At 43.6% G+C, this 23,079-nt stretch overlaps 1 protein-coding gene across 1 annotated transcript in view; it reads right to left on the minus strand.

The window, feature by feature from the left end:
• Nucleotides 1-19,813, minus strand: part of TMEM178A (transmembrane protein 178A) — a 518,003-nt gene extending 498,190 nt beyond the window's left edge. The window contains exon 1 of the mRNA XM_069606873.1: nucleotides 19,119-19,813. Within this exon, the coding sequence (XP_069462974.1) occupies nucleotides 19,119-19,530 (412 nt within the window). The 5' untranslated portion in view covers nucleotides 19,531-19,813. The remainder of the gene's footprint in view (nucleotides 1-19,118) is intronic.
• Nucleotides 19,814-23,079: the final 3,266 nt, after the last annotated feature.

Consider the following 23,079-nt stretch of genomic DNA (forward strand, 5'->3'; position numbering starts at 1 on the left):
CTGAAGAGGGCTCGATAATGTTTGCCTTCAGCATTACTTTAACTTCCTCAACCACTATTTTTTTTTGTGCTTCTGGGAGTCTATATGGTTTCAAATGGATCATTTTTCCTTTTGGAGTTCTGATATAATGATAAGTACCATGTACTCTCCCTGGTTTCTCGCAGACTACATCGGGAAATGCCATGATAAGGTTGTTCAAATCTACTTATTTCTGTCTAGATAGGTACCAAACGAGACAATATTGAGGAAGTGGCAGCCGAATGATTTTCTTTCCACTCATTTAGGAAATGTACGTGGTAAAGGTGGGTCTTTTGCTTTCTATCAGGTTGGGCTATTTTATAGGTACAGGTTTCTGTTTGCTTTAGCACCTCATATGGCCCATACCACTTTGAAACAAGTTTATTTTCAGAGGTAGGTAAGAGGTAGGTAAGTGGACTAATACCTTCCGTCCTACTGAAAAATATCTTAAATTCACCCTCTTGTCATATGTGGCCTTCAGTTGAGTTTGAGCTCTCTCCATGTGACTGTGGACTAGACTCCGGACGAGTTTCATGTGCTCTCGGAGTCGGGTAGCTGTCTGTGAGAGGGGAATAGATGCCTCTTTTCTCTCTTTCCAGGTCTCCCGAGAATGTCTAAGACATCTCTTGGTTCTCTACCATAATGTAATTCAATAGTAGAGAATCCAGTGGATGCCTGAGGGGTCTTTCTTACTGCAAATAGAGCCAATGGGATCATGCGATCCCAGTCCTTCCCATCCTCATCTACCAATTTGCTCAAAATCATTTCAAGGGTTTTGTTCAATTTCTCTACCAATCCGTCCGTTTGGGGGTAGTAAACTGAGGTTCTTAAGGTGGTAATGTGTAGTAATTCCTTGACTTCACCATAGGTTTACTCATGAAATGGGATCCATGTTCCGTTAGAATTTCCTTGGGGAAACCAACCCTAGAAAAGAATAGTAGTAGGTGTTTCAAAATGTGCTGGGTTGTGTTGTTCCACATGGGGAAAGCCTCTGGGCACTGGGTAGCGTAATCAATGATTATGAGAACATATTTATTACCCAGTCTAGAGGTTTCCAATGGTCCAATGATATCCATCCCAATTCGGGAGAAAAGGACTTCTATTATCAGTAAGGAGTTTAGAGGGGCGGGTAAGGGTATATGAGCGCTGGTTTTCTTGCATATTTCACATATCTGAATGAAGTTTTTTATGTCAGCATGGATACCTGGCCAGTAGTATTTCCCACTGATGTGAGCTTGGGTTTTAAATTGTACTAAATGTCCCCCTGTCAAATGAGGATGCGCAATCTCTAGCACTATCTTGCAATTGGTTTTGGGTATTGCTAACTGAGTTTTACTTAGGCCTTCTCTGGAGATTTCCTTTGTATATAGAAGTCCCTGTTTCAGGAAGAAAAAGGGACTTCCCTTTTCTTGTCCTTCTTCCTCAGGAATCACTTGTAGGAAAGCCTCTGCGAGTGCTGGATCATTTTGCTGGGCGAAGGCTAGATCAGGAAGGATGGTTGATTCGTACTCCCTCTTTGCCTCAGTGATAGATGTTTTATTAGTCTCTCCAATGCCCAAGCTACCTCTCTGTTTCCTATGGATCACTTTCTTCCGTTAAACTAGGAAATTGAGCCTTCTCAAGAATTCCCTGTGCAATTCTGTCCCTACTGTGTATTTCAAATGGAGTTTCGCCATGGTTCTGTAGGAGAACCTTTATGTCTCCCCGAAAGTCTGAATTTATGACACCTGCTAGGACATCCAGACTAAACGTCCAGGCCATGCCAGATTTTTGGGCAAATCCTACATAACAACCCACAGGGGGTATTAGGACTAAGTCCGTGGGAATCATCCCTCTTTTCTCAGGAGGGATAGTGGCTTCTCTGCCGCTACAAACATCAAAGCCTATGGATTATTCTGGGACAGTAGAGTGGTCTGAGGCTCTGTGACTATGTTTCTGGAATTTTAGGGTCCCCAATTAGTCTTAATTGAGTCGTATCCGACTACTGACACCGTATGAAGGGGAGGCATGGTATCACAAGTATGACATGGACACAATGGGTACAATTTGTAAAACCTTTATTGAATTTGTTGGGGATGGAAAAACTCCTAGTTTGGCCTATAACTAAGATGGGAGTCTCGACCATCAAATGATAAACAAAACAGTCCTAGTGGAGTCCGTAAAATCAAAATGGCCTATGCTAACAAAAACCTAATGCCTGCCATATCTCTTGTACAAAAATGTGTGCAAGTAGAAATGTATGCAAAAGGAAAAATCAGTGTTCAAAAGAATAAATGTGGTTTAACCAGCTCTCCACCCAACGTTAGACCTCACGAAGTAAGGCTGTCCCTGCAGGCAGGATGACACATTCTGGCTCATTTTCCAACCCGATACACAGTTCCAAAACATGTATTGAGGCCTGCCTGGCCTTCTACGTTAAAGTCTCTTTTCCTGATTTCCAAAATTATGTTTAAAAAAAAGGTTCACAAATGTCCCCCTCGGTCAGGCTCAAACCCTTCACAACAAAGTTCACGTAGTTCCCCCTCTGTCAGGCTTAGACCTCTCACAACACAGTTCAACATAAACTTGCAAAGGGGCTCCCTTCCCCAAGCTTATTATACTTGATGTCTCCCTCAATCGGGCTCAGACCACTTTCGGATGTCGAAGACTTTCGAATGTGAGTGGCTTTCTTTACAGACCACTGCAGGACCACTTTCACTGAAAGTTAATGGTTTGACTTTCATTCTCCTCTTCTCTAGGAGTTAATCTTCTTTATTTTACTTTTGCTATTCATTTGCTTCAAACAATGTACCTTTCTCAGAGAATTCCGAGTGCTCTACTTCCTTTTCGCCGGACCGCTCCATTAACGAGGTAATGCTGATTTCGCGGCTGTCCTTTGCTTCAAAGTTCATTCACAGGTCTGCCTTCCATCGCGTTTCCTCCACACGCATGCAGCCTTCACTTGCGATATAATGTTGCTACTTCAAACTTTAACACACACCAATCCCTCAGGTCGCTTGCCAACTCACCGGCTGTGTGCATGTTTTTCCTGGTTTTGTGATTGCAATTCACAAGTACAGGTTAGTACCACAGGCTTGGCCTCGCCTCCCCAACTCTGCCATTCACCCGGGAGGGTCGCCTGTGTGCTTGAAACACAACGCAGTCTTTGCTTGTGGATCAGGCCTTCTCCACGTGTCTTTTGTGGCCTGTCGGAGGCAAAGACCTCCAGTAGGGAACTCTTGGGGTTTTCAACCCTCTGCTCTTGTCCCTTGGTCTGTCGCTCTGCTCCAGTAGGTTTGCCTTTGCCCCAGAAGTTCTGCTCGTACTCGTGTTTTGCCTTGCTCACTGTGTGTTTCTCTGTTCTGCCTTTTATTTGTGTGAGGAGAGCTAATTGTTATCGGGTGTAAGCACTTAGAATTAAGTGCCTGACTTTGCCTGACCCGATTAGTGGCCATGTCCAGTACGATGTGTGAAAGTTAATGTTGTTACTCTCAGTCACCCTCTTCCTCATCCCAGTGTTTGTGTAAAAAGGTAGGGGGGTTGGGACCTCAGAGAAACCTAAAAAATAGGATGGGATGGATAAACAAAATGGGGGGAATACTGCGTCTCACCATCGGCTTCCTCACCCCCAGGGTCTGGATCCAAAGGCGATGGCTGTGCCCTGGCCACATGAGAGAGAGATTCCCAGGGACTATCGGGTAAAACGCCATCTGGTTTCTCACAATACCATGATGGCCCGAGGGATGTGTAGGATTATCACCATTCTGAAGAACTCTTGGGCACCCAGGCCAGATGGTCTCAGTAATGCGTTGATAAAACTGAACCCTGAGCGGTAGGGCAGGTTATTTCATCAGCTCTTTAGGTGCATATCTGTTACCAACATCCTTCCTGATACATGGCAGGAAAGCATAATCTTCGTTAGAGTTCTATTGCTTGAAATGTCAAGTTGGGCGTTGGGTGCTAAAATAATGCTTAAGTTCCAAACTGGCTTTGTTAAAGGGACCGGCACTTTTGTGTGCAGCATTTGACACAGTGTGCCTGGTAAAGCTTTGGAGAAAACTTTCCAACTGGGGGATTCTGTTAAGTCTTTTCAGGATGCTCATTGCTCTATACTCGGACACAAAGATTAAAGTTAGACTCACCAACACTGGTGCCACTACTGGATCGATGAACGCCTTTTTTGGCCTAAACAAAGGCTGCATTTTGGCACCACTGTTGTTTAACTTATCTCTAGGCAATCTTGCGGCTTGCCTAAGTGCCAGCAATGCAGTTCGCCCCAGGTTAGGTATGACAAAGATTGCTTGGCTTGGCTATGCCGATGACTTGGTTTTATTGGCTCGCACCCCTTTGGGACTACAGGGTGCATTGGAATGTCTGAATAGATATTGTGCAGATTATGGTTTCACCGTTAATATCACGAAAACCAACTCTGTGGTTTTTAGACCAACGAAGGCCAGGCTGAGACACAACCTTAATCTAAAATGTGGGTCCTTTTCTGTCGAAACAAGTAAGTTCATATGATTATCTAGGACTTACCTTTGATCATACATTATCCTGGGACATCCATCTGGATCGCATGGATGGTAAAGTTAAACAACTTGTGGCAGGGCTCAAGCAATTTGCCAAAATGAATGCTGGCCGCTCATTGATTAGTCTAATGAACTTGTGTAAGATTACAATAAGGCCTGTGTTATTGTAAGGGGCATAAATCTGGGCCAGCAAACATAATGTTAAATTGGGTTTGATGAAAAGAGTTGCTTAAAATCTTGGCTCAAGTTACCTGCCACAACGCCTTTTGAATATGTATTGCCTGAAATCAATGTAAATTCTGTATATAGTGCCCTCATGATAAACTAAATTAATCTTTTCATGAAGGTATTCTAATCTGTTGAAGACTTCATGCTCTATTCTGGGATGTAAGAACACTACCTTCAATGAGATGTATTATGATATCTTTGGCTGGATGCAAAGACTGTGTTCTTTGAAATACATCGACATCCAAAAATGTGTCCCTTGGACACAAGGGCTATCTATGGGATCGACTCTGAACAGTTGATGGTTAATCTGGCGACCAAAACTTCAACTGGAGAATACGTGTCTCATTGGCTGAGTGGCACAGGGAAAAATTGATAGTTAGATGCATACCCATATATTTGGATTGCTATGTCATACATCTGTATAAAATTCAATTTGGTTTGCACGTTAACAGTCGTTGGAGGGTGGATTGGTTTACCAATGACCTTGTACTGTTGTAAACTTTGTGGGACGCTGACTTCTGTAAACCACTAAGCACTTAATAACTGAGTGTGAGCCATTGGCAGACACTCGACATATTCTTTGTTTGGCGTATGGATTTGATCCGGGACACATTGCTCCATCTGAAATATTGCGTAGCTACCTTGATGGCGATAATGTACATTTTATATATTCCCTGACAATATTTTGGGGAAAGGATGAAGACATCTTGCGATTATTAAATTAAAGAGTGGACCACAAAATGATGTATGGTTTTAGCAAAACTGTGAGGGAGCGCCTATATTTTGGAGTAAGATGTGATGAACCATTAGAGGCGCTCCCCTACAATTTTTAAGTTTTCAAAACATTCATTGTTTTGCTCATTTTAGCTTGTTGCTGTTTTATTACTCTTTATTGCTTTGTATTGTGGAATCTAATGTTGGATCTTAATTGCATGGCTGATCTGTATACAGAGCCTAATTGGCTGTAATATACGATGAATAAATTACAACGTGTGACTGATTTGCAAGAGAACGAATAAATTGTCCATTCACAATGGTAGAGACAGGAACTAAGGTGGAAGTGGAATAGCAGCATGTATAGTTCGGAAAATATTTTCAATATTAGATGGAGGGAATCTCAGATGAAGTAGAAGACTGCTCCAAAGTGTTGGCGGCTACAGGGATTAGCACTCTCTGAAGGTCTCCTTTTCCCAATTTGTTTCATTTGAAATCTGCCCATTGTTTGGTTCTCTGACAATGTCAATTTTCTTTAAAGGCATTCAGGCGTTAAAAGGATGAATACCTTTCAGCAAGTACAGAGAGGTTTCAACTGCCCCTTCACTCTAGAGGACAACAAGCATCGTTTTTTCAGTGAACGGGATGACATGACCCTATTTCCCAGTACCCTGGTCATGATGGGTTGTCTCTGCCTCGGTACATGGCCCATGGGCACAAGTGGTCCTTGAAAGGTGAGATGGAGGCTAAGGTTTTGACTGGTTTAGAAGGTTTATTTCAAGCCAAGCAAATTTGGCGTTTTTGTTGATGTCTGTCTTCAAAGAAGGTACAAATCAATCTGGAAATGTAAGCACTTTCATCAATATGACAGGGCTTGGGTCTGACAAACAGGAACGTCCATGAAAGAGTTCAGGTTAATGTCCTCAGTATAACAGGGAGGGACTAGACAATATAAAGGGCAAGCTTCCCAGACATGAAGTAATCACCCTCACGAGGTATGAACTGTGATGAGAACCGATGACTACTTCTAAGTAGTAGCTGTGTTACTGCACAACTCGAACTATGAGGCCTCAGGCATTACATATTCTTACCGTGTTTATGCTTTTGGCTAAAAAGAAAATAAAGACAATGAACAGTTTAATTTTCATTTATAATCGTTAAATATTGAGTATATAATATTTTCTAGAACACATATATCATCTGCAGTACATATGCATATTGATTTGTTTCTCCTCCTTTTCTCCTTTTTTCCATTGCTGAGCTTGGTAGAGAAATGAAATGATAAGCCATGAAATGAATTGAGTTGATGAAATTGACATGTGCATTATAGGCAGATTAAGTAACTTGTGGTCTGGTTACTGTGTTCAAATAAATGAAAAGTAGGTTCAACGTTATTAGATTTTACTAGAATTAATCCTTATGAGGGCTAATGGAATATATGTTGTATTATGCCTTTTTATTTTGTCCTCTTCTTTTTAATATTGATATACATGAACATGTTTATTTTACTCTGCATTTCTACTGGACCTCTGTCTACTTCCAAAAAGCTCTTAAAGAGGCTCAAGCCGTGCGCTGCGGATGATACTTGATGGAGGCTCAACGGTCCATGTTCATGGGCCTGCCCAGTGATCAAGTTTTTGGGAGATATTTTTCCACTGTGTTACAAATATGATCGTGTTGAGATGGCACCTCAGCCCACTTAGCTTTGGAGAACACTGACGTGGTCGAGCAAAAAAATCAACTGAGGAAGTGCAGGGGGAGAGCAGATCTCCTTCAGGACAGAAAGAATAATTTGGAGATATGGGGCCTCATTCCGAGTACGGCGCTAACCAATGGCGCTATTAACGCCTTGGTTGACGCCGTACCCGGACCGGCAGCGCCTTGGTGGTTGGCGGAATTACCGCCCCATTCCAAGGTTGGCGGGGCGGTAATTCCCCAATCCCCATTTACCCTTCCCCATTCCCATTCTTGCCCCATAGGGCATAATGGGAGTGGGGAAGGCGTCAATTACGCCACCGTAAATTACGGTGGCGTAATTAACATCAAGGTCCCTTAGCGCCATGGTATTTAACGCCTGCTAAAAGCAGGTGTTAAAAGCACCATGGCGCTAAGGGAACTCGGAGTATGGCGGTAAGGGATTACCGCCACCGCTCTCGTTAGCGGTGGCCGCTATCCCTTACCGCCATACTCGGAATGAGGCCCATGGTTTCCAGAATGGGATAAGCTGCTGATAAAAGTAGCAAAATGCAAAAAAACAAATGTAGTGGACAAAAAATCAAAATCAAGATTTTATCAGCTGCATACCTCGTTGTCCTCTGGAAAAGCATTTGGGATACAGTGTAGACAAAAAGTATGCTGGGCAAAGATGGACCAAATTGTACGTGCACCACTGATAATGATTACTCATTAGGCCAATGAGCACAATTGTCTTGCTCTGATGCTTAGATAAAGAAGATGGGACGTACTTGAGGTAAATCCCGTTTGAAAGTTCCATACTGGGCAACTGACCACAGAAAGCTAATTTCTTTTTTGTCCAATGCGCCTTGAATGGAAAATATTTCATTATGTTTCTTTCTTTTTCAATCGTGCAAATTCAAACAAATGACTACATCCTTCAGTGAAACAATGATCAAGCAATTATGACAATTTGCATCACAGTACTTTCAGTAAAAGGAAAAACAATCACTACATATTGAAAATAGTAATGCACAGACATACATGCGCCAACAAAAATCTATCACCATTTTCTGAGGTAAGACGTCTTTGAAACCCAAATGAATCTATGCAATACTATGCTGTTCTTCTACTTAATTGAAAGGATCCGTGTCATGGCTTATGACAAGTCGGCACAATCTGCTTTAATCTGGTGCCAACAAATACACCTGAGGAGGAGGAGACTAGAGGGATATCAGACAAGTACTTCTTGTAGGCCAGTAAAGTTGGTTACTGGTAATAATCTATGATCTGACTAGCAACGGATACACTGTCTGGGATTGTTGTGTAATCATAACCTTTCAAAGGCTTCAATAAATCTCAGCCGGAAATAATTAGGCCAAACCACCATCCTACTCTATCTCCACGGGGATCCCCCTGAAAAACTGACCATTGACATTGTTTCTTTTTTGTTGTGATCTCCTAGCTAAGTTGACATTTGTGATTCGCTGTAGAAAGACAACTCAAGGGGTGTATTGATTTTATCTATAAAATGTAACAATTTTGAAGATTCGTTTTACAAGGAAACCTCTCCTGACCTAACATACCAACATGACACTCTCACCCAAAAATTCTGGAACAATAAACAGGCTGTTTTTAATCTGAATAGTCTGTTTACTTAAAATTTGAAATCAAATCACCTACGATATGCCAACCACATAAATGCAGCTTGTCTACAGAAAAGAAACAGAATCTGGCTGCTACTATATCGCTAAAATGTTTTATTCACAATGCACACATGCAAACATCCATTTTTATAAAACACAAGTCTGCATAATTATTTAGACAAAATATGTAATCTTCTCCACTATGAACACTCAATCACCTCTTGACAGCATCACATTTCAAAGAAAACATTTTTAATGGCTTGTAATATACAATTCACTTAATTTTCTCTGACACCATCGACAAGTGATGGCAGCTGAGGAAATCATTGGATTCACATAACTTTCTTATTATATGGATAAGTATACTCTAGAAGTAAAGTATTGTTGGTTTCGAGTTTGAACATATATACAAAACTACAGGGTTTGGCTACTTAGTCTACAGGCTTGGGTTAAGGACAGAATGTTTAATTTTGGAGGGCTCAAGATCTTAACTCATTTAAAGGCTCACACAAGCAAGAGTGTATACATTCAAGGTAGCACATGAATCAACATGAATCCTTTAACTTGGCATTAGGAGCCCACTTAAATCAGAGCCCTTTCTTTTCTGAGCAATGTTATTTAGAAAAATGACACTGGTTATTTAAATTGATGTTATTTTCTTGGGACTGAACGAGATAAACTAACCACCTTCATGTTCCAGGTTGAGGGGCATAAAACTATAATCGCAATTTATCTTTTTATGTAAACTATGGTTTTTACAGGTCTCAAAGTTTATCATTTGCTGTGAATCTGTGAAACACTTTGTACACCATTTCACAAATCTAGGTATAAATTGAATATATTAAAACTCACAAATCATTTTTTTGGCAACTGTCAGAGAATGTTATGCCCTGAGCAATCCTTAATTCTACAGCATTCTTCTGAAACTATAGCTCTGCAAAGTTTCCCTTACAGGATCAATCCTCATTTAAGGGCATAGCTGGAAAAGTATTCCCCTTCAATAATGTCAATTGCTATCAGGAGTTAAACTAATTTTAAGGACATATATCAGCTTGCACAGGAGTTGTTGTACTAACTTTTGGTTTGTCTTTTAAAGGCACAGGACATGTAGGAACATCAACAGCTCTAGGCATCTCAGCCAAGTAAGATCTGCTTCCAGCCTGTCCTCTGTTTTCAAAAAGCCCTCTCAGGCAAACTGCCCTTGTCTTGAGGAATGTTTTCCGCATTGGCTCCCTCTGGAAAGGGCTTCTTACGAAGGATTTCCATCAATTACAACCAGGTGGAACCCTGAAACTTCTCCTGACAGATAAGATCCATTTCTCTGCAGATTACTGAAGAACTCTCTCTATTCCTGTGTTTTTGGCCTTAAATACTTAGCAAAACCATGCAGCATCAATTGACGCAGTATTTGCTCATTAGACAGGGCTAGTGATAGGTTCTCTTCAGATACTGACACTCGCAATTAATGAACACATTGAATGTAGGCCAGTCTAGCCAGGTAATAACACTTATGTTTGCTTTGCCCTTGATGCCAAGTAAAAAATTCCATGCCACATTAAGAAAGTATATGCAGACTACTACTGTCAGTCTGCATATACTTGACAATGAAAAGAAAGAGGATTCAACCTAGGAGTCCTCACGTCCCCTGCACACTTTCAAATGTTTGGAAAAATCCAATACTGTAATTTAAACAAAAAGTAAGAAAGTAACATAAAATCCTGTTGGTAACAAAGTTAAGCACACAAAGTTATTGTGAACCAAAGGTATTTTATCAAAACAATATGGTTCACACTTGAAAGATTGTTTGCAAAAAGAAGAAACAATGTAGCATCAATAATAAACACCAGTAATTGAAAGATGATGGAGTCGGATTAGATCGACGACCCGTTTCGAGGATGCTATCCTCTTCTTCATATGGCCAAAAAGGGTCTCTTTAAACAAAAGGAAAACATTGATTCACCATCATGTAGTTCAAGTACTATTTTTTACATAGTTTATTCCGCATATTAAACATCTATATCCAATATGTACATTGTTTTTTTAGACGTTCAATCATCCTGTCAAGCATACAAAATCTATAACTTTTCCTCTACTTTAGATCACACTTATATTCGAATATGTAATGGGAGAGACTTGGCCAGGTTCCATTTTTCAGTTACTGAGTATCTTAAACAAGTGCTGGAGATAAAAGGCCACCGTGAGTAGTCCCCATCCCGCGGGATTGACTGTGGTTCATCTGGCATGTCCCCGCCTAATAGTAATACGAAGATACGGTGGAGGATAAGGATAAGTAATAGTGTTGATAATTACCCTGGATAAGAATCCTCTTTCATTTCATTGTCTAGTGCAGGGGTCTGTGCCATGACACCAGTTCCTCCCCCGTACCTAAATATTTAAGATTAATATTTGAAGTTCGTGATAACTCTATACAAATTAGGTGTGCACCTCTGTCCAACCTTTTCCAGTCTGCATATACCTAACATCAAGGGTAAAGCAAACGTGATGAGTGTTACTGCATGGCTACACTGGCTCCAGTATAGACATATATTCTTTGCGTGTAACTATATTTTTGTAATTTGCATCAAGGGTAAAGGTGTGAATTTGTTGTACAAGAGCCTATCTTGGTATAGACAGTACGGATATACTTTCTTATTGTGGCATGGTCTTTTCTACTGTCTGGGAGACCTTATTTGGTAATACTGGCATACATTGGTGCAGCATGCATGAACATGTATGGGAACAGCCAATGTGAACATGTTTTATATGCTAGGATATGTTGTGGGAGAATGCATCCTAAAAATATATGTTTCAAAATGGTCCTGTGCATTGTTGGTGACTTGCATCTGTTGGGTTTTTCATGTGCTACCATGCAAAACTCAAGGAAACTGTGTGGCTTTTTACATAGTTTTTCACAGATAGACCTGTAAACCCCACAATTTGAACCCATTATTTTTAAAAAATTCTTGGATGGAAAACCACCCGAACCCCCCTCATTTGGTACAGGCTCCCATCACTACACTTGCCCACTTCTGCATATTAAGCGCCTACATTTACGCCCATCCAGTTAAAAAAGTCACCAGGCCGCCCGGGTTTCAAAAGAAGGACTGTATTAGCGTAAATCTTCTTTCCCAAGATGTCCAACACTATCTTGTTTGTTCAATACCAGTGAAAAAGTGGCGGACTTTGAACAATGGCCATCGCTGCTACCAATGAGGAAGGCTTAGGACATGAGGTGGAGCACACCTACTCCAAATTCACCAGTCAATACCTCAGGTTGATTATCCTGTTATTAAGCAATATCCAGGAAGTCCTTTGAACCCATTGTGCAGTTGTGGAATGGGACTACAGACCAAGGCATTTCGTAATCAGCATCATCATCCCCCTCCCTATACTTATGCAAAGGATCACCCTGATCTGGATTCCCCAGAAGACCCGTGTCAAAGTATGTAGGTGGTTGTGGTGCTGAAGGAGGTGGAGAAGGAGACAGGGGCAACAGCGGTGTGTCTGCTGGACGTACTCCTGAAGAAAGCGTTTCTGGAGGAGCCTGGGGCGCAGAGATGTCACTGGTACCTGTGGTGGTCCTTAAAATAGGTTATCATGGACTCTGAATGTATCAATAGCTGCAACCTGCAGAAAGGTGGCCTTCAGCAGCAGATGAGTGTAGAATATAAAAGAAGGTATACTAACAGGGGTCTAAACCCAACATATACGATGGTAGTGGGTACTCATAAAATGATCACATTACATAAAACTCCATATAAACAATATAAAACATATATTTCACGAAACACAAGAAATACAAACAGTGTGGGTTGGTTCTTCCAAAAACTAGTTCAACACCATGTGAGGCTTCACATTGGAGTGGTATTCCTTTCTTACAAAAATGCTGTTATTGTAATGTGATCATTTTATGAGTATTAGTATCTACATGTTTAATAAAAAAAACGTTCTAACTTTCATGTGTGAATTTTGGCCATTAGATATACCCACTACCATCGTATATGTTGTGTTTAGACATCTGTTAGTATACCTTCTTTTGGTGTAATATATAGCTTATCCATGTGGTAAGAAGTGTATGATCCCCTAATACATGTTTTATGCGTTTATGAGAATAGTAGAATATAAAAGGCCTTGGGAGAATGGGTGTCAGCTGCTGACTTCCACTGTGGTTCCATACTGATCGGGTAACCCTAGAATGTCAATACAGCTGATGCAAAAAGAGCATTAAAAAGACACAAACAAAGCCTGGATCAGCTTGTGCAGCTATATGCACGGCCAGTCCTGCTTTGCACTTGTTTTAAAGGTGCCCAAAACGTCTATCCTGTAACCGTCCATCATTATAAAATAGTGTTTAATTCTCCCCTACTGCTTAAACAGAACCGACAAAAGGGTACTCTTGCTATGGACAGTCCTAAATTCTGTAGATTATTTAGGTAATATCTCCATAATAATTCAAGGAAAGTGCTTGCAGAAAAAGTCACTGAGGGTAAACCAAAGAAGTCTAGAGAGTACTGGCAATAGATTTATTGTTAAGAGCACAGTTTTTTGTTATTCAGAATTTTTACAAAAGTTAAATGAAGCAATTGAAAAAAACGAAGAAAGACATGAAGCATAACATTCATCATATATACATAAAATACAAAAGAACAACATGTTCATCAAATAACAAATTCGATTGTTGGGGAAACTTAGAACAATCCGTGCAGGATACCAATTGTTCGTACCACATAGAGGCTATCAGGGTGTATAAAAAATTACCCTGGTAGGTATAGAGAGGGAGTGTTCATTCACTCAGCTAAATTTGCATGGTTGTCTGCCAACGTGTAGGAAAAGATCATAAACTTGTTCCCAAAGGGAACACACATGGATATCACGTTTCGACTCCCCTACACCACTACTCCTTTTCCCCTTCTTTTTACATTTCTGGGTTCATCTCACCACTGTTCCGCTTCTCCTCCTCCCCTTTTCCTCTCGCTATTTCCCAATGTAGAAATGCCCCTTATCAAGAATACTGTCCTACACACTGTCTGCCCATGCATGCACTACTGCCTCTCCCATCATGTACACTGCCATATCCCTTCATATGCCCTGTGATCTCCCATCAGGTACACTGCCATGTTCTTCCATATTCAGTGCAATCTCCCCACATATACACTTTCAATCCCACGTATCTACGCTGCTCATACGTAGAACGCCATCTCCACTTACAAGCACAGCCACCTTCCTTCACTTACACTGGCATCTACCCTCTTATACTGCTCTCTTGCCTCATATACACACTGCCATTTGCATACATGAATTTAATTATTTTACTGGATTGGCATGAGATGCTAAATTTCCAGCAAGCCCCTTAAAATAGCAAGTGCTGGAGGGGGTGGGTGGATCAAGAAGATGCACTATATTGATTGTGCGTACTCACAGGTGGTTTTCAGAATTATCATCTCTTCTTAGATGTGCTGCACCCCCACCCCATATATGCACTGCCATCTCCTCTTCTATACACACTGCCAATCTCCCTTTATCCCATCTGCTCCCGCCGCATATCCTCCCTGCTCTTTCCCTATATAGAGACTTAATTGTCCCCCGTTCTTCTCCCCTTTATCCAGCGTAACATAATCAGGCCCCGCCACTTATCCTACGCAGCCCTCCCATGCTGTCTCGGCTGCTGCTCCCCACTTTGCCTTCCCCCTCTGTGCCAGACTCTAAACCATTGACGCTCCCGGAGCGCCAATTTAAATCAAAGCACAGGTCTGAGCCTCTCAGAGGGAGCATTTCGCAAATCCCCCAGACAGAGCAGAAGATAAACACACGTGGAAAAGAAGCCTTTAATCAAATGCAAATTAAGCTAACGATTTAGCAGCGGGAAAGCTTCAATTGGAAATATCCACTTTAAACCCCCAAAAATTGCAGAAGGAAAAGCAGCCTATGTATGATGAGCTGCTCTGCAAGTGGTTGGTGGGCAGTGTCTATTCTTCCATTATGGTCATGATAAATAAAGGTGTTTGTATAGCCAAGGGAGGTGTCATTATTGCAGGATAATGACCCACCGACAAGTTATGTCTGCGCGAAGCAGAGGGCAATAAGTTGGGGAAGGGTCATGATCTCAAACAATAATAACCCTTCCCTCAAAAGGTCTATGAACGGGGCCATTGCACATAGGGCCTCATTACATGTTGGGCGGTGCAGCTCAAATCAGCGGTAATGCGGCAGTAGCAGGGTTACCGCCACATTACCACCGCATTACCACACCGCCCAACTATAGTTTGGGGGGTGGAATGGAGGAAAAACCTCCAGCAAAATACTGGAGGTAATTCCACCACCTTACTGCCAAAATGCAGTAATTTTGGTGTAATTACCGCCACTGGTAATTCTGCCGAAAATCTAACACTGCCATACCACCACTTTTAATGCAGCAGTAATTCCGCGGGCCCGGGTGGCAGTAATGGTAGACCCATTTGGTGGTATTTGAACAGATTTACCACCAGAATACCACCAAATTTGTAATCAGGCACATCAGGCCCACAGTGGTAAGAGCAACACTTGTTTTGGAGTTTTGTTGGTGACGGAAAACACGTTAGGTTAATAGTAACAAAAGTAAATAGAAAACTGTTTTAGTAAATGAGACGTGTTTTAATTATGTAGCAGTGAACTAACAACACTGTCTTCATATGTCAAGCATAATTGCAAACTTGGTTGAACTGGAACAGGTTTAACATGAGAATGCACGAGTTGTAATGTAAACTAAATGAATTCTCCAAAAGAACGTGAAAGCATTTCCCCATGTTTTAGCTTTCTCTGCAGTGTGTTAAATTGGATGTTGCTATAAAATAAAGATCCTGGCAGAGAGGGGATGTCTTGTTTAAAGACATCTTGCCCGAAATTGCATTGTTGTTTCGCTGTATGCATTTATTTACATTTATAAAGCGCGCAAACAGCCCTTAGGCATCGAGGCTCTGTTACATGTGATAATTTTAGTTAAAGAGGCATGTGAATGGCATTTAAACATAATTAAAGCTCAATACAAATGCTTACATAGATTACAGGCAGGGATAGTGCTAGTGTTGTATACAGATTTGCAGGGTATACAGATGGTCTATACTCAGGAGTAGTTGAAGAGTAGTGTCTTTTGAAATCAAAATGTTCAGAATGCCGCCAATACCAGTAATTACTGACTGCACTCTGCATATTCTGATTGGCTGAGAGGAGTTCTATAGTGATCACCATGTGCTAAGAAATCGGGCTTTTGACCCCTGTCCTCTTTACCCTCTTATGTACATTCGACCCCTATCGTTATACTTTTAGGAAAATAGCTAAAAACTCTGCAGTACCATTCTCAACTGTGTACAAATATGGATAATATCTTTAGAATGTTTTAGACGCTAATTAAATAGTAATTACTGTTCTTAGTTTCATAACGCTTGCGACCGCAATCTCTGCTTTCCGTGGCGCTTTAAATGATATACAGTCACTAAAGTGTTATTCACTTCCAAGGTACTCGGTGAATCCACGCAAAGAAAGCGTCACGAGTGACCGGCTGAATGACGCAAAAGTGCGACCCACGGATCTCGGCAGCAAGTGCTGATTCAGAAATGTATGCATTGAACCAAGGGTTACAGATCAAAAATGTACACTTAGCCAGCTCTAGCGCTGTTTGTCCCATACAAGCCAGTGGTCCCTTTACTTATTGCACGTAACGCCTTAATATATGTGCACTGAGGTCACGCGGGTAAATCAAGCCGATGACCCACTTCTCCATCCCTCCCCGCCGCCGCGCTTCGGCGCCCGCTTGCACCCTGGAAGAGCAGATGGAATTGGCATTGTATCAAAGCTGCTACTGGGTGCAAGCTGAAAATCCCAGACCCGACGAGAGGATTCCCTCTTTGCACACACTAAGCTTGACGGGTGAACACGTGCACACCGCCCCCTCCCCCGCTGCCAATCCCTCCCCCCCTTCAAACGCTGCTCCCTCTCAGGTGCCTGAAACTGGCAAAGAAACGGACCCATCGCGCGGTGTTCCAACTTGGTCAGACCGTGTTGAGTTGATTAGGCTTGAACTGGCCTACAAGCAATGACCGAAAAGCCGACTTTTGGGACCGCGTGGCACTTACTTGGTTGGGGACAAATCTCGACCTGTTTGATTACTTACTTGGGTGAACTGGTATGGTATTATTTATTTGTATAGCGCCTATACACAGACAAGTATTTCAAACTGTGTAATTCTTAGCGTTACTGGCCGGTGCTTTAAAATGAACATGGCTCTACAAATTATTTTTAAAACCTGCCTCTATGCATTTCTTTTAACAGATTTAGGTGAAACTCACTAATAATGTGGTTCATTTCCAGTCCCTTATTTTGTCCCGGTAGAATGCTGAGCCGAATCTATACATGGCATGTAAATGAAAATTGGTACACAGTATTAAACCATGCAAAACATCACGTCCTGTTAAAAATGTCCTGCCTGTCTGGCTCACTGTCGGATAGATGGGGTAACCGTGTTCTCCAGGTACTGCTAGCCCTCCTGCGCCCCCATCACCTTACCTCTTCTTGTTCCCGTCTCAATGTGGCTGCTTTGCTGCTCCTTTACATCATTCCATTTACTGAAAAAGACGGCGCGCTATATCCTCAATGTACTCTGTGCTTAGGGACAGATTGGGGCATACCACTGTCTCAGAAACCAATGAAAAGTGGCAGACAGTCGCAAACGGCAATGTTTCCTTTTCTGACAGACTTCGAGCACCTACGGGGGCATTTCAGGGTCAAATGTGTTGCAAACTGTTTATTTTCAAGAACATCTGTACCGTAACACTGATCAAAACTACTAATTTCATAGTGAAGTACCTCATCAAACTAGCCAATTGTGACAAAAAAATGGGCCATCACCAAAATGGCGGGCCTGGCGTTGCCCTATAGGTCAGTCCAAGCCCTGGCTATGGCCTCCATGATAACCCGACTGTTGCTCATTTTTTTCTCCTGCTGCTCACTTGGTTTCAATACCCGATTGCGTCTCCGTTAAAATGATCACACGATCCCCAGCTGTTTACTACCCAGACTGCAGCAGTCTTTCAAAATCAACGTCATGTATCCTGGATTAATACCTCTGTCGACTCGTCCACCGCACCCAAGGGCTACCCACCTTGGTTCACTATCTCTAGACTCTTGTGCCTATGGAATTTACCAGGTTGTAGCAGGTGATTTCATTCTTATGCTGAATTCACGGGCTTAAAATGCCAAGCGCAGTCACTTCCTTGGTTTGATGACAAACTGTGCGCAGCAAGGGAATCTCCTCGATCGTTTGCTATTTTCTAGCTATCCGTAGCTTTAACCACGGCTGGGGTGTACACAAGTATCCATCCCGTGCACTAATGTCCTGGGACGCGGAAGGGCCGCAGTCCCTGAAGGTAAAGGTCACAGGAGTTAAGCATAGTGGGACAGGCAGGGTGGCACACGAGGGTCAGGGGGCGGTTGGCAGCCGCTCTCCTCTCCCTCCTAACACCACTCCACTACTTCAAGGTAGGCAGGTGACGGGCATTTGCCCAAGAGGTGCGCGACCTCAGGCACATTTCGCCCTATAAATGGAACAGAGTAAAGTGTTCTAATCCTACTCTGCACGGAGGGCGACTGCGCCTCAGTGGGACTGCGCGTGGTATTGAAATCCCCCCCTACCCTCCTTTCAAAACACAAAGTTTTGAAGCACGCACAACGATTGCAGTGTATTAAGAATGGAACAAAAGATGCTGGAAAGGAGGAGAGAAGAAAGGAGTAAACGACGCAAGCAGCAGAACGCCGTTCGGCAGCTTAGGTCGTTGGCGGCACGGGTCAGGGTCGAGGATGCCCATTGTCCAGGAATTGGTACCCAGTTCAAAAAAATATGCTGACAATAAGACTGATCAGGAACTGGGCATGCTTGCTGGCCGTAAAGGGGGACCTGAGAAACAGAGCTCATCTTCTGGGATGAGCTAGGCAGACTATGGAAGAGGCTGGCTGAAAGCGGAACAGCTCCACCTGACTGCGAGATGCCCAAACGCACATGCATGATGTTGTATATAATAAAGCCTACGGCCTAATTTGTATCCACTTTATCAATGTGTTTTTTTTAATTATTATACGTTACATTATGTCTCTGCTCTGCTTATACCCGAGATATTTGTCACGACACCAACGCAGTGAATTCGGCAAAGCTTTCTTTACTTTAACCTAAACCCAATCTGTGCTCCCGATTTATACCCAGGCTGCACATCGATATCGCAGGTGGTGCCCTCGTTCTGCACCGCGTGCGTTGTACCCAGATTTGCGCGCAAGCCGCCCCCGTGCCCGCCTGCCCCCTCCTTACCCTTGCCAATGAGGCTGTCGATGTCGGGGTCGTCGCCGGTGCGGTAGCACTTCCTCCAGAGGCCGGCGTGGGTGGAGAAGAGCGGGCGGCCGCAGTGCGGGGCCTCGAGCACGCCCAGGCCCAGCAGGGCCCGCCAGTCCTCCAGCAGCTCCTCGGGCTCGCGTACACCGCCGGCCGGCGCGGGGGACAGGAAGCCCAGGCGGCCCGGCGCCGGCCCGCGCAGCTGGTAGAGGGGCATGACTCGCTGCCGCTGCTCGGGGGGCGGCGGCGGCTGCTGGCCCTCGCACAGCTCGCGGTGCCGCCGGGTGTCCGTCTGGTACCAGTGGTCGCTGAAGATGGCGGTGACGAGCAGCGCCAGCGAGGCCAGGCCCAGCGCCAGGCTCAGCGCCGTCACCCGTCCCCGGGGCTCCATGGCCGGGGCCGCGGGGGCATCACACGGGGCTGAGCGGGGCTAGTGTCGGGGGCGGCGGCCGGCGTGCAGCCTGCGCCCCCTGCAGTCCTCGGTGTGGCTCTGCCCGGGCATTCTTCCCCGGGCACTGGTGTGCACCCTGCAGCCGCGCTGGCAGTGCTGGGGGGGAGGGGGGCTGCAGCGGCTCTGTCACCCACTGTCACCTGCGGTGCCAACGCGCTCTCCTTTCTGGAGCTGCCTCTGTGTCTCCTGTCTGGGTCTGTGTTTCTCCAGCCCCCCACCTCCGCATCTCCCTCCTCCCCTGCCTCCCTGTGGTATTTTCCTCCCACCTCCCTTTTCTCTCACCTCTCTCCCGTCTCTTCTTTTCCCCTTGCTCCCAAATTCTTTCCATTGCTCCCACATTCTTTCCATGTTTTTCTGTCAATACCTCTCTTCCTTTAGTTTATCGTCATATTGTTCTACCCCCTACTCTTCTCTTTTTGTATTTACTCTCTACTGCCTCGCTTATCAGTTATTCCTTAATTTTCTATGTTCTCTTTCTTAACTAGTCATTCTCATTTTATTTCACTAGTTTTTCCTCGGAATTCACGATCTAAATAAACCCCGTCCTCTATGTCTGTATTATAATACAATTCCGTTTATTCCACCCATTCGCCCACTTGCCGCTCTTTTATTCCCCTCTCATCTTTGTTTCCTTCAGTCCCTGGTCTTTGCTAGCCCAATAGTAAAGTTCGCTTGGCTTATGTAACGTGCAGGCAATAGGATGAAACAAGACGCACACATCATAGGCGCACACCACTCAGCTTTGCACTTCGTAGCCACGCAACCTTTCTTCAAATGAATAACGAGCAGGAACACCACATCCAGTAATTATTTTCTACCTACCCATGTGTTTAAAAGCACAAGGTCACGCACACATCAATTTCATTTTGTTGTTGCTTGAACTAGTCTTTACTCAGAGCATCACCTCATGCCATCATGAACGTACTGGCTTTGTGCATATATTATAGAGTGAGCAAAGCCTCCAGTGCCTGGCATTTGTGGAGCCCCCAAAGGGCGAATCTCTATGAAGATTATGCTACCGTGAGGTGATTAAAACTGTGCTCGGACACTGTGGCGGCACGCGTCTGCATTTGGCTATAGACAGGAAGGCATTCACTGCATATAACGATGCAGAGCCAGCCCCGTATAATTGAAAGTGCGGTGTCAGCAATTTCAACATCCAGTCTGAATACCATTTTCACACCACTCGTGTTTATGGCGCCCGAAAGGCATGTTTAATCTAATGAAAATGTTCCGTTCTGATGCGTGCATCATACAGTAGACGGCTTCAGCATTTATTCTTGATATGAGTGAGACCTTGGAGCCCAGTGCCTGACAGCTTAGTACCGATGTGGTGGATTGGATAATTGCTTCAGCTAATGGCAACGTTTGAAATTTACTTTAAATTAAAGGAAGGGAGCAAGGGGATATTAGATTAGCATTTTACATTTTGCCCCATCCTCTGCAGCATATTTTTAGAAGGCGTACACAGTTTCTCTGCAATGCCTGTAGCGCAGGCGAATTGGCACTAGGAAAAATTAAATTAATCCACCCAAGTTTCAAAACAATCAGTTCACGGTACCACATATGGGGTGTTCACGCAACAGAGTGGAAAGATATGCCACGTGATTAGTCTTGTATACTGCGCACGCACATCCCCATCCTAGTGCTCTTAAGGTGCCGAGACTTGTCAGTGTACAGGAAAATTGAGACCCCATCCAGGGTACCAGCCAGACTGTGATCTGTGCAGTGAATGGAAATTAGGTCAAGGCAGTGTGGCTGGTGATTTTTTTTTGATTTTTTTGTGGAGGGGAGCAAATGTTTCCTCTAGAAGAATGTGCGCCATTGAGCTTAGCGAGGGAACCCCAACCTAGCAAAGAGGCTCCATCAAGACATTTATTGAAATAATGGTTAAAATGTCACTTTTAGTGAAAAATTGGGTCAATAGCCATACAATACACAATTGGTTCTGTGGGGTAAACCATTAATCCAATATTTTCCAGGTCACCTTCACTACACAAGAGCATTTTCCAACACATTTTTTATGATACCTTTTCTTACAATATTTGCCAGCATTGCCACTGTAAAACACACTTTGTGATGTCTGTGCCCATAATATAATCCAGTATTTTACCATGGTAAGAAGACCTGCTCATGCTGGCTGTAGGAATGTCTGACCATTTTGCCACTGTAAGAACACACTCATGTTAGTGTACCCAATGCTGTATTGCTATTCTAAAAATACATTTTCATGCTGCATGTGCCAATATATGCCAGTACAGCCATTGTAAGGCCACATATGTTCATTGTGCCCAATACAGGCATTAATGACTCTGTAATAACACATGTTTGCTGTGACCAATAACGCCATACTGCACTTTAAGATGATATTTTCATGTTGGCTGTGCCAATATATGCTAGCATTGCCCCATAACTCTTAACAGCTGATGTCCAACGGAAAATCGCTGCCAGCAAATCCTGTTTTCCCGATGATCACGCTACCAACAGCCACCTCCCCTGCACACACATACACACTTTGCACATATGTGCAGATATGCACATGGAAACACATACACACATTCTGAAGCAGACAAACAAAAGTGCACACATGTACATACACCTTGGGTGCAACGTTGCATACACATACATGCATGCACAATGTTTAAAAAAAAAATGCTTACCTTTTCCACCAGCCTGGAGACTACCTGTAGATAGTATGAGGCTGCTCTCCAGTAGTGCTCACCTTGCACAGCAGCAGGGAGGAGGGGGAGGTGTCAATCAACACCTCTCCAGAAGCAGGGTTTATCAGTCAATACCTCTCCCTGTATCCTAATTCCTGCACAGCACATCCGTTGGCATTGCTCAATCCCTCACAGGCATAGGAATATATAGGAGCATCCGGATGCCATAATGTACCTGTGGTACCGAGCCATCATGCCCAATGGGCTGTGCAAGACTGGGAAAGCAAAATTCCCTCAGTCTTGCATGGACCAGTGTACATGCACTAGCTGGAGTACTTAGTACAAAGGAGAACATGGTTTCCTGACCATACCAGTCTACTCACCAGTGCTCTCTGACAAAAAACCAAACCACACATAGCCTTGCACAACAGCACATGATGGCCACCGATTGAAAATTCACATCTACGCTCAGCGAACAGTGTTAACCGAACTAAAGCTGCCAACAGCACATCACAGGTCTCCTGCTCTTTATCCCGCTCAGTCCTACAAACTTACCCCCACCCCACACCTTACCCTCTTGCTTTACAGATCGGCCAGAGCGCCATAGGACCATGCAGGTGGTGATAGTGCATGGTATAAAAATTCTTTAACATAACATAAAGGGAGTGCTCAGATTTCATTAGGCAAGCCCTCCGACTCCTCCATACCACGAGGCACAGTTCCATCCTGTTGCCCATTATGGACAAGCCCTCCTGGCTTGTCACGATTCTTGTTTGTATTCAAAGAAAACTGCATTCTCGATGGTGCAAGGACATGACTAAGCAAGCTT

The sequence above is a fragment of the Ambystoma mexicanum genome, chromosome 4p (assembly GCF_040938575.1).
Source record: "Ambystoma mexicanum isolate Mex_15411 chromosome 4p, UKY_AmexF1_1, whole genome shotgun sequence".
Taxonomy (NCBI): Eukaryota; Metazoa; Chordata; class Amphibia; order Caudata; family Ambystomatidae; genus Ambystoma; species Ambystoma mexicanum.